The sequence below is a fragment of the Sarcophilus harrisii genome, chromosome 2 (assembly GCF_902635505.1).
Source record: "Sarcophilus harrisii chromosome 2, mSarHar1.11, whole genome shotgun sequence".
Taxonomy (NCBI): domain Eukaryota; kingdom Metazoa; phylum Chordata; class Mammalia; order Dasyuromorphia; family Dasyuridae; genus Sarcophilus; species Sarcophilus harrisii.
The window spans coordinates 483,220,251-483,233,392 of record NC_045427.1 but is presented as its reverse complement, the minus strand read 5'-3'; the positions used below and the strand labels follow the sequence as shown (position 1 = coordinate 483,233,392).

General features: G+C 35.2%; 1 protein-coding gene across 4 annotated transcripts in view; it reads right to left on the bottom strand.

Moving 5' to 3' along the window:
* The window catches only part of POMT1 (protein O-mannosyltransferase 1), a 41,939-nt gene that overhangs the window by 12,262 nt on the left and 16,535 nt on the right, over positions 1-13,142 (bottom strand). For all 4 annotated transcript variants that reach the window (XM_012553951.3, XM_031954868.1, XM_003757411.4 and 1 more), the window contains 3 exons: positions 11,158-11,288; positions 7,227-7,322; positions 5,914-6,006 (listed from right to left, as the gene is read on the bottom strand). In XM_012553951.3, the coding sequence (XP_012409405.1) occupies positions 5,914-6,006; positions 7,227-7,322; positions 11,158-11,288 (320 nt within the window). The remainder of the gene's footprint in view (positions 1-5,913; positions 6,007-7,226; positions 7,323-11,157; positions 11,289-13,142) is intronic.

Here is a 13,142-nt window from a genome sequence, read left to right as displayed (position 1 = left end):
AAAGACTGCCAAATGCTTTGTTAAAATGTAGCTAAATTATATCACTGATATAAAGTATATTTATCAATAATATTCTCACAACTGTCCAATCTAGCAACTGTCTTAAAAAAAAAAAAAACTTGGGAAGAGCTAGCTCCTAATGAGCCATGCTGGATCCTACTTATTAAATTCACTGATATGTTGTTTTGATACTGATATTTTCCAAAGAATGGTAAAACAAACTCCACTATAAATTACACTCTCTGAAAAGTCAATTTGATTACAAGCAGAAAGGATGTGCCTATTCACTCTGATTTCTCATCTGACCAATTAATTGTATTGTCTCTCAAAGCCTAGTTTAATTGTATTGTTGTGGTCATTATATGTAAATAAGTATTGGGGGATGATTTCTTCATATTCATCATTCCTTAATAATCCATTACATTCATATAACAGCTTGTTTAGCCATTTTCCAATAAATGGAGAAATGTTTTTTCCCTAGCTTTTTATAATCAAAAGTACTGCTGCTATGACTATTTCCATATGTATTGATTTTTTCTAACCTTTTGGGGGACAAGATCCTAGTAGTGGGATCTCTGCTTCAAAAGCTTTGAGTAATTTGGGAAATATCCCTCTAGAATTAAAAATCATTTTCAAGAATGACTGAAGCAATTCACAATTCTGTCAATAGTAAACTAGCACAGTAATCTTCCCCTGGCTGCATGTTGGCAATCACCATGTCCTTTTCTAGGTGTTCAGTAACTGTTCTCTTAATAATACACTGCCAAATATATTGAGTACATTTTTGTAATTAAAATGAAAGTAGACTACATATAATGACCAAGGTAGGCCCCAAAGAAGAGTTAAGGAAATATACCTTTACCTCCTTTTTTTACACAAATAAGGGGAGTAGTTTATATACATTCAAATTAGTTTGACATTCTAGTTGGTTTTGCTCAAATACTTTTTTTCTTTTTTCTTTATTCTTTTTTCAGGGGATTAGAGTCAGGAAGCATATATTGAAAATGAAGGTGACAGAAAAAACAAAAAATTCAATAAAATAAAAAATTCTCATTAGCATTTACATAGTGCTTTAATGTTTGTAAATCAATTAATATCTCATTTTATTCTCACAAGAACCCTGGAAGGTGGGTATTATCCTTATTTTACAGCTAAATAAACTGAGGTAGACATTAAGTGGTCTGCCCAGAGTCACCCACCCACCAGATGTCAAAATCTGCATTTGAACATAGGTCTTCCTAACTATAAGTCCAGCACTGTGTACCCATCTCATTGTCCTGATTGAAATTAATGATTTATTCTAGGTTTTTGCTAGAAATAGAAGCCAAGCCTAACAATTCACACTCTCAATTACCCTCTGGTCTTTCAGAGGTTACTGACAACAGCTCAGCAGTTATACCCCTTAGTTTTATTCAGTACCCTGAGTCCTGAGCTCATGTGGGCCAAGTGACTTGGGTCCAGAGGTCATTCTTATTTAATCTCCTTGTTTATCTTGGCTATTAACTCCTTATTTCCAATATTTGTGTATGTCCCATTCAGTACAAAGATTGCTCTTCTAGACAAAGAAAACAGAAAAAATCAGCACCGAGAGGTCCTTTCTCTTTGTCACTATTACCCACAAGCCATCTGTCCTGGGCTGCCATTTCTTTCATCTTTGTGTTCTCCCTAACTTTGATCACCACTCTCAACTCTTCCAGGGTCAAATATAAAACCCTCTGTTAAGCTTTTAAAACTGTTCAGAACCTGGCCCCTGCTTTCAATCCAGCAACAATGGCCTCTGACTGTCCATCTCCAGGCTCTGGCTGTTTCAACTGGCTGGTTCCCATATTAGGAACTTTCTACCTCCTTGTCTGCTAGCCTGAGTAGACTTCCTCTTAAGTGTCAGCTAAACTTCTTTCTCTTTGGACAGGTACGTTCCTTAATCTTAATCCTTTCCCCTAAGACTGTTTTCAAGCGATCACATACACAGATACATTCCTTTATATAGATTATACACACACACACACACACACACAAACACATACAACTACTTACAAACTATAGGTGTAATTTTTCCAAACAATATACACATATGTAAAATTTGTAAAGATTGTTCACACAATCTAAAGCGGAGGGGCTATTTTTGTTTTTTCTTCCCTGCTTTCCTCTGCATTCCTAGTGTTTAGTATAGTGCCTGCCAGTGTAGAATGTACTTAATAAATGCTTGTTGACTGCCGTCCGACTGAAAAATAAGAAATGCCTAATAATACCATGGCAGCTATAGAGCTTGGCTGTCCTTTAATAAACAAGGACTAAACAAAGGATATGAACAGACAATTCTCAGATGAAGAAATTAAAACTATTTCTAGTCATATGAAAAGATGCTCCAAGTCATTATTAATCAGAGAAATGCAAATTAAGACAACTCTAAGATACCACTATACACCTGTCAGATTGGCTAAGATGACAGGAAAAAATAATGATGATTGTTGGAGGGGATGTGGGAAAACTGGGACACTGATGCATCGTTGGTGGAGTTGTGAACGAATCCAACCATTCTGGAGAGTAGTTTGGAACTATGCTCAAAAAGTTATCAAACTGTGCATACCCTTTGATCCAGCAGTGTTACTCCTGGGCTTATATCCCAAAGAGATTATAAAAAAGGGAAAGGGACCTGTATGTGCACGAATGTTTGTGGCAGCCCTTTTTGTAGTGGCTAGAAACTGGAAACTGAATGGATGTCCATCAGTTGGAGAATGGCTGAATAAATTGTGGTATATGAATATTATGGAATATTACTGTTCTGTAAGAAATGACCAACAGGATGATTTCAGAAAGGCCTGGAGAGACTTACACGAACTGATGCTGAGTGAAATGAGCAGGACCAGGAGATCATTATATACTTCAACAACAATACTATATGATGACCAGTTCTGATGGACCAGGCCATCCTCAGCAACGAGATCAACCAAATCATTTCTAATGGCAGTAATGAACTGAACCAGCTATGCCCAGAGAAAGAACTTTGGGAGATGACTAAAAACCATTACATTGAATTCCCAATCCCTATATTTATGCCCACCGGCATTTTTGATTTCCTTCACAAGCTAATTGTACAATATTTCAGAGTCTGATTCTTTTTGTACAGCAAAATAATGTTTTGGTCATGTATACTTATTGTGTATCTAATTTATATTTTAATGTATTTAACATCTACTGGTCATCCTGCCATCTAGGGGAGGGGGTGGGGGGTAAGAGGTGAAAAATTGGAACAAGAGGTTTGGCAATTGTTAACGCTGTAAAGTTATCCATGCATATAACCTGTAAATAAAAGGCTATTAAAAAAAAAATAAAATAAACAAGGACTAAAGAACCCTACAGAGCAGCAATATTAAATGATTAAATAATAAATACTTCTTGCTATTCCTTGATTTGGAGCTCTACCACCCCTAACATTCTTTTGCCAAGATTCAACCTCCATCAACCTGCTTTAACTCCCTTCTGTATGTCATAAAAGTTTAGACCATTCTTTCTCTGAAAGTCTTTTAAAAAATAGTTTAATATGCACCCTAAATTTTGGAAAAACATGTCAGAATTTCTTCTTTTCTATCACAGAATCAAAAATGGAGTAGTCACTAACCTCCAAAGTTCCCACCATTTCCATTCTAGCAATCAGTTCCTCTTTGCCATGAGAATAAGATCCAGACATTGATGCATTGTTGGTGGAGTTGTGAATGAATCCAACCATTCTGGAGAGTAGTTTGGAACTATGCTCAAAAAGTTATCAAACTGTGCATACTCTTTGATCCAGCAGTGTTACTACTGGGCTTATATCCCAAAGAGATTATAAAGAAGGGAAAGGGACCCGTATGTGCATGAATGTTTGTGGCAGCCCTCTTTGTAGTGGCCAGAAACTGGAAACTGAGGGGATGCCCATCAGTTGGAGAATGGCTAAATAAATTATGGTACATGAATATTATGGAATATTATTGTTCTGTAAGAAATGACCAACAGGATGATTTCAGAAAGGCCTGGAGAGACTTACACGAATTGATGCTGAGTGAAATGAGCAGGACCAGGAGATCATCATATACTTCAACAACAATACTATATGAGGATCAGTTCTGATGGACCTGGCCATCCTCAGCAATGAGATCAACCAAATCATTTCCAATGGAGCAGTAATGAACTGAACCAGCTATGCCCAGAGAAAGAACTCTGGGTGATGACTAAAAACCATTACATTGAATTCCCAATCCCCATATTTATGCCCACATGCATTTTTGATTTCCTTCACAAGCTAATTGTACAATATTTCAGAGTCTGATTCTTTTTGTACAGCAAAATAACATTTTGGTCATGTATACTTATTGTGTATCTAATTTATATTTTAATATATTTAACATCTACTGGTCATCCTGCCATCTGGGGGAGGGGGTGGAGGGGAAAGAGGTGAAAAATTGGAACAAGAGGTTTGGCAATTGTTAATGCTGTAAAGTTACCCATACATATAACCTGTAAATAAAAGGCTATTAAATAAATAAATAAATAAGTAAAGAGAATAAGATCCAGAATAGAAGTTCAAGCAATTGGCAAACATTTCTCAAGCATTACTATTAAGCTCCAGCTACTGGGCATATAAATGCAAAGAACTCACACTTCTAGTGGAGGTGACAATAATATATATAAAAAAGTAGAAACAGAATAAATAAAAATAAATACAAGCTAGTTAAAACACAAGGTATTTTAGGGAGGGAGAATATTAGTTGTTGGAGGGGAATCAGGAAAGACTTCAAGTAGAAGGTGGTACTTTAGCTGCAACTTAATGGAAGGAAGAGTATCCATAAGGTACAGATGAGAAGGTAGTGAATTCCAGATATACTAGATGAGATAAAACAGAGTATCCTGTGTGAGGAACCACAAGAAAGCCCATTTGGCTGGACTGAGTGTGCAGGATGGATAATGAAACCGGAAAGGTAAGTTGGGGCCATGTTGTGAAGACCATCACCACAATGTCACTCCTAAACAAGATCATCAGAGACTTCCTTTTTTACTTAGGCTTTGCCCAGGACATTCTCTATGACAGTAGCAAACAGCCACAGCAGATGAAGACAGCAAAGTGGCACAGCGAACAGAGTACCAACCTGAAGTAGCTTCAGACACTTTCTAGCTGTACGAGCCTAGAACTTAACCTCTGTTTACCTCTTTCTCATTTCTTAAAATGGCGAGAATATCACTTCCCTTTCAGGATTGTTGTGAGAATCAAATAAAATTATAATTATAAAATGCTTAGCACAGTGCTTGACACATAGTAAGCACTATATAAATGTTGGCTATTATTATTAGCAGCAGTAGTCAGAACAGATCCTTAAATAAAGTTATCTCTATAGTTACATCTATTTTGTATGGCTTAACATAATTAGATGACAGCATTTGAGGCTCTGTTAGGTTTTTTTAGGTTAAGAATGAATGCAAAAAACACCTTCTGATATTCTTAGTCTACCTTACCCATAATATACAATAATAAAATAAAATAAAATAAAATAAAAATTTTTGAAGGCTTAGTTGCCCTCCCTGATATGAACCTCAAAAGATCAGGACTATACCTTCAAAAAACTGCTTTTTAAAATAAGTGTTCACAGCTTTATCACCCTTTTTGAATCCCTGTAATATTTCAAAACTGTCAAATTGCCATTTCTTGACATGCCATATAAAGCTGAACTTTTCTTTGTCTTAAATAAAAGGTATCTTCTTCAAAATTCGAGGGATATTCTGCAGTTCTAATACTCTTAGAGCTATGAAAAAGTAAATACATCAATTAGGAAAGTTAAGAAGACAGGAGCTGCAATTTCTTCCCACTAACTGAATTATGTCTGAACAAAAGGCGAATTTGGAGGGTAACAATAAAAAGGAGAGAACAGCAGGAACACTTACGTATTGAGGAAGCGAGTGGTAATTCCATGGACCAGCTGTACAATATCCCCATGCCGTACAGGCCTAGGAGGATTGGTCACTACCAATTGATGCCTAGTTAACAGAGAAAAGAATTTCTATATCCATTCAGAAGGAATAGCTCAGACTATGTCAAATGACAGCTAGCAAAAACACTGAGCCACATGAGGAAGAGAGAACTTAACTCATGGTAAAAACAAATTAATTTTGTACCTTCCAAAACCAACAGCATCTTTTACATAGATAAAATATGGGCAACACAAGCAATTTAATATCATTATTGAATCCTTGGAACTTGTTTTCCTGCATTTCCAACTTCTATTCTAGTTTATAAATAAATAAATAACTTCATAATGAAGTTATTTATTTATAGAGACCTTGAGGGTACTTAAAAGCAGTTTTTCAAGGATTAAAAAAAATTCCCACAGAAATAATGCTTATTTGTCCTATATATGGAGAAAGTTTGTGAAATAAAGTTAAACTTCAGCTCTATTCCTTTCAAAACAAATGTTTTTAATTTATGTTTATGTAAATAAAAGGAGAGTAAAAAAGTTAGCTCCAAAATAAAACTAAAATAAATATTACAAAAAAATCTGAAATTAACTCATCTTCCTCATATGAAATGATGCCAAAAAGTGGGGGGGGGAGGGAGAGAAATGAGGGCCATCTTGTTTCACATTTTCAAATGGAAAGAGGAGAGAGATTTGAACTAAGAGGATTTGTATTCAAATGTTTGATAGGCCTTTTATTACTTGACCTTTAACTTCTCTGGGTCTCAGTTTTCTTATCTGTTAAAAAGGAAGGAGTTGGACTAGATCATCTTTAATATCTTTATATTGTTATTGTTGTTGGTCCTTGAAGAGGACCCTGACATCAGGGAGGTGAGACTGTGACATGCAAATGAATTGGATTTCAGTGAGGGAGGGCTGTGTGCAAGGTCTCCTGGCTCACTTTCTCCTCCAGAACCATATGGATCCAGTGTCAAGATATGGATCAAGATGACTAGAGATGGCCCAGATGAAATTTCCCTTTTAGCTCTAAACCAATGATCCTATGATCTTTTCTTTTACCAGAATTAACCATGGTTTTGTGGGCTCTACGTATCTTACTAACAAGTCAGCAGAAAGAGAATTTTTCATTACCAGAATATATACTATGATCGTCAAGAAGCTACTTTTCTATTTATCAGATAGAAATATTAAAAATCCAAAATGTTCAACAATTATAAAGAGATGCTAATTATTACAGCAGACCAAGAGCTTGGTGATGCTCCTTTAGGAGTTTTCTGTACTCACTTCCCAGGATCTTTTACAATCCACCAGTTATTGACATCTTTAAAGGGATAACAAGTCACTTGTTGTTGATGAGAGCTGCCTCGGCCATCCTCATACCTAGAGAGGGAATAATGAAGACCAGAATGACAAGGTTTTAGTCAAATAAGCAGCCAAGCTACCATTTTTCTCATTTTTTAAAACAAGTAAACAAGTACTTGCTTAGTCAACTAACTCTTTCCTATTGTCCTTCACAAACACGAAGTAAAACCTCATTTGTACTGAAAGACATCAAGGCACTCAAGTTTAATTGTATTTCATGTAATTTCTCCATACATAGCATAAATTAGTAATATAAACAAGAATGTAGTATTTGATAATAAATTGCTTTCAAGAATCCTAAGTTCCAATTTTTCTGGACTTCAAAATCATGTGTCTACTGTATATTTCATCCTGGAAATTCCCACAGTGCCTAGGGCCTGCTTATCCTAGAAAATCTAATCACTCTCTTATTCTGCTTATCCTGGAATATCCCCTTTTTAAAAAAAAAAAGCCTTTTTTTTTTTTTTAACAACACCATACACCAAGATAAGCAAAATGGGTTCATGACCTAGGCATAAAGAATGAGATTATAAATAAATTAGAGGAATAGGATAGTTTACCTCTCAGACCTGTGGAAGAGGAAGGAATTTATGACCAAAGAAGAACTAGAGATCATTACTGATCACAAAATAGAAAATTTTGATTATATCAAATTGAAAAGTTTTTGTACAAATAAAACAAATGCAGACAAGATTAGAAGGGAAGCAATAAACTAGGAAAACATTTTTACACTCAAAGGTTCTGATAAAAGCCTCATTTTCAAAATATATATAGAATTAACTCTAATTTATAAGAAATCAAGTCATTCTCCAATTGATAAATGGTCAAAGGATATGAATAGACAATTCTCAGATGAAGAAATTCAAACTATTTCTAGCCATATGAAAAGATGCTCCAAGTCATTATTAATCAGAGAAATGCAAATTAAGACAACTCTGAGATACCACTACACACCTGTCAGATTGGCTAGAATGACAGGGAAAGATAATGAGGAATGTTGGAGGGGATGTGGGAAAACTGGGACACTGATACATTGTTGATGGCATTGTGAATACATCCAGCCATTCTGGAGAGCAATTTGGAACTATGCTCAAAAAGTTATCAAACTGTGCATACCCTTTGATCCAACAGTGTTACTACTGGGCTTATATCCCAAAGAGATCTTAGAGGAGGGAAAGGGACCTGTATGTGCACGAATGTTTGTGGCAGCCCTGTTTGTAGTGGCCAGAAACTGGAAACTGAGTAGATGCCCATCAATTGGAGAATGGCTGAATAAACTGTGGTATATGAATATTATGGAATATTATTGTTCTGTAAGAAATGACCAGCAGGATGATTTCAGAAAAGCCTGGAGAGACTTACATGAACTGATGCTGAGTGAAATGAGCAGGACCAGAAGATCATTATATATGATCAATTCTGATGGACCTGGCCATCTTCAACAATGAGATGAATCAAATCAGTTCCAATAGAGCAGTAATGAACTGAACCAGCTAAACCCAGCGAAAGAACTCTGGGAGATGACTATGAACCATTACATAGAATTCCCAATCCCTCTATTTTTGTCCGCCTGCACTTTTGATTTCCTTCACAGGCTAATTGTACACTATTTCAAAGTCCAATTCTTTTTGTACAGCAAAATAGCTGGACATGTATACATATATTGTATTTAACTTATACTTAATATATTTAACATGTATTGGTCAACCTGCCATCTCGGGGAAGGGGTTGGGGGAAGGAGGGGAAAAGTTGGAAAAAATAGGTTTTGCAATTGTCAATGCTGAAAAATTGCATGCATATATCTTGTAAATAAAAAGCTTTAATTTTTTTTTTATAGTAACTTTTTATTGACAGAATCCATGCCAGGGTAATTTTCTTTTACAACATTATCCCTTGCACTCACTTCTGTTCTGATTTTTCCCTCCCACCCTCCACCTCCTCCCCTAGGGCAAGCAGTCCTATATATGTTGAATATGTCCTAGTATATCCTAGGTACAATGTATGTGTGCAGATCCAAACAGTTTTCTTGTTGCACAGGGAGAATTGGATTCAGAAGGTAAAAATAACCCAGGAAGAAAAACAAAAATGCAAACAGTTCACATTCATTTCCCAGTGTTTTTTCTTTGGGTGTAGCTGCTTCTGTCCAACATTGATCAATTGAAACTGAATTAGGTCTCTTTGTCAAAGAAATCCACTTCCATCAGATTACATCTTCATACAGTATCGTTGTTGACATATATAATGATCTCTTGGTTCTGCTCATTCCACTTAGCATCAGTTCATATAATTCTTTCCAAGCCTCTCTGTATTCATCCTGCTGGTCATTTCTTACAGAACAATAATATTCCATAACATTCATATACCACAATTTACCCAACATTCTCCAGTTGATGGGCATCCGCTCAGTTTCCAGCTTCTAGCCAATACAAACAGGGCTGCCACAAACATTTTGGCACATACTGGTCCCTTTCCCTTCTTTAGTATCTCCTTAGGATATAAACCCAGTAGTAGCACTGCTGGATCAAAGGGTATGCACAGTTTGCTAACTTTTTGGGCATAATTCCAGATTGCTCTCCAGAATGGTTGGATTCGTTCACAACTTCACCAACAATGCATCAGTGTCCCAGTTTTCCCGCATCCCCTCCAACAATCATCATTATTTTTTCCTGTCATCTTAGCCAATCTGACAGGTGTGTAGTGGTATCTCAGAGTTATCTTAATTTGCATTTCTCTGATCAATAGTGATTTGGAACACTTTCATATGAGTGGTAATAATTTCAATTTCATCATCTGAAAATTATCTGTTCATATTCTTTGACCATTTATCAATTGGAGAATGGTTTGGTTTCTTATAAGTTAGAGTCAGTTCTCTATATATTTTGGAAACGAGGCCTTTATCAGAACCTTTAACTGGGAAGATGTTTTCCCAGTTTGTTGCTTCCCTTCTAATTTTGTTTACATTAGTTTTGTTTGTACAGAAGAAAAAGCTTTAATTTTTTTAAAAAATGCCTATTTCCTTCCTTTCTTTAATTTTTTCTTTTTTGCTGAAGCAATTGGGGTTAAGTGACTTGCCCAGGGTCACACAGCTAGGAAGTGTTAAGTGTCTGAGGCCACATTTGAACTCAGGTCCTCCTGACTTCGGGGCTGGTGCTCTCTCCACTGCACCACCTAGTTGCCCCATTTCTTTAATTCTTCATAAGCGTCCTTTATATATAAAAGTTGGATATAGATAAAATCTTTTTGAATAGAAGGAAATTATAGAGGTCAACTAATTCAATTCTCTCATTTTACAGATAAAGGATATGATGTTCAAAGGGTTCTGATCACAATTCATTCTTCTCTATTCATTTAGAGCATATTTAGCAGAATTTCTACCTGGTAAGAATTTGGTGAACTATTATTTATTTAAATTTAATTTAATTTTATTTATTTATTTTTTTTAATTTAATAGCCTTTTATTTACAGGATATATGCATGGGTAACTTTACAGCATTAACAATTGCCAAACCTCTTGTTCCATTTTTTCTTGGTGAACTATTTTAAATATAATACCTACTTTCCAGCATTTCAGATTAACTACTCAATTAGTCCAAATTAGTAAACTTTAGTATATATAGAAATGATGTGACTTCTTTACTTGTTGAATTTAATCTCTACTAGATTTTCTTAAACAGATTTTTCTTAAACATCATAACATCAGCATAACAAAGTTATCCATTAAATCTCTCTGCAAAATTTATAGCAGAGCTAGAATTTTCAAAGTAATTAGCTTGTCAATTATCAAGCAATTCTACTCAAACACATTTCTAAGATTTGTATCTTTTTAAAGATGTAAGATATTCATGTTTGTTACCTGATAGGGTAGGTGTTCTTATGTGAATGAAGCCAGCAAGGCATGGGTTTACCTAAAACATTTCTCAGGGTGATCTGGGAACCATAGGCTACCTCTAATGGCTGGCCTTGCGTGATCCGAGCTAATCCACCCTAAAGAAGACCAAAACAAAACAAAACACTAAATATTTCAACTAGAGATAGCAAAGAGTCTGTAAAAGAAACTTATAGAGTTATTCATTTGTAACTAGCAAAGCTATTCTAAGTGGCTGAAGCATGTTTGCTTAGTTTTATATTGATAATTACCTCTAAGAAGAACAAGGCAGTAAGATTTTTGTGCATTCATACATTTTTTGATATTTTCCAATAAGTTCTGCTCTGCTGAAGCAAACATTTAAAAAAAAAATCAATAATAAGCACCTGACTATAAATATTTGTTACAAAGGTTTTGTTATTTTCATTTTTCAAAAGGAGAGGTAGAAGGAAAATAAATAATTGCTAACTTCTAAATAATTTTAAAATAAAAAATAAATATAAGAACAGTGGAATATTGTAAACTCTACATCTTTTAGACAATTATGGGATAGTAAAGATGTAGTCTACTATGAAATACTGCTTGTGAAAAAGCCTGTTTTTTCTTTATTGATATATTACTATGCTTTCAATGCATGTAAAAGTGATGTTCCCTCCCAAAATCTACATTTGAGTATACTTATGAGTGTAAAGTATAAATAAATACCAAAACAATGTTGCTGGGGAAAAAAAAAAGACAGATTTGCAGCATTATACCCTGAAATTGCCCAAAGCAGTTATCAATTAGAAAATCTAAAAATCATCCTTTACTCATACACTAATCAGTATATATGCTTAATGCTATACAAATAAAAATGGAGAACTTTCTGCCAGAATAACTATCTGGAACAGACGGCAAGTCACCCAATTCTTACATACCTATTTTATCAAAATCCTAAAGTTTATACAAGACTGGATAATTATCAACAAATCCAAAGAAAAACTACAGTAAATGATTTGTTCTATTTCAGAACTGCATAAAAAGGAGAAGAGGGCAAACAGTAGGGAAGGAGCAATAGGTGCCAGTACAGAATAGCTTCTCAGCATAAAACATGTTTGGTGCAAGTTGAGGTGTCCTGAAGGCAGAGCAGTCTTAGAGTAGTCAGAAGAGGGAGCAAGGTTTCAAGGCTCCGACAGATAACCGGTTAGGATCCAACACTTTTCAGTCTAGAAGATCGCCAAGATCCAGAGGGAGGTAACCCTCACAGACCGACATCAGCATAATAATCCAGGAGACTCAATGAAAAACAAAACTGAGCTACCTCATCTGAAAACAGCAGGGAAAATAGTCTGCTGTAGTACAAAGCCCCAATATAGGACCCAAAACTGGAAAAAAAGTAAAAAAAATCCCCCCAAAAAAAAAAAATTATTGAAACTACCCAAATTTTCCCAGAGACTAAAAGAAAAAAAACATTTTTCAATGGTCAAAATAAAGACAATTCCTCAGATGAAGAAATGAAAACCATTTCTAGTCATGAAAATGTCCAAGTCATTATTAATCAAGAAATGCAAATTAAGACAACCTAAGATACCATATACACCTGTCAGATTGGCTAAGATGACAGAAAAAATAATGATGATTGTTGAGGGGATGGAAACTGGGACATTGATGCATTTTTGGGGAGTTGTGAATGAATAACCATTCTGAGAGGTTTGAACTATGTCAAAAGTTATTAAACGTTATCCCTTTATCCAGCAGTGTTATACTGGGCTTATATCGCAAAGAGATTATAAAGAAGTAAAGGGACCGATGAAATGTTTGTAGCCCCTTGTAGTGGCAGAAACTGAAACTGAGGGATGCCCATAGTTGGAGAATGGCTGAAAAATTTGAATGGATTTATGGAAATTATTTTTTGAAATGACCAACAGGAGATTTCGAAACCTGGAGATTTAATAATAGCTGAGGAAATGAGCGGACCAGGAGATCATTATATA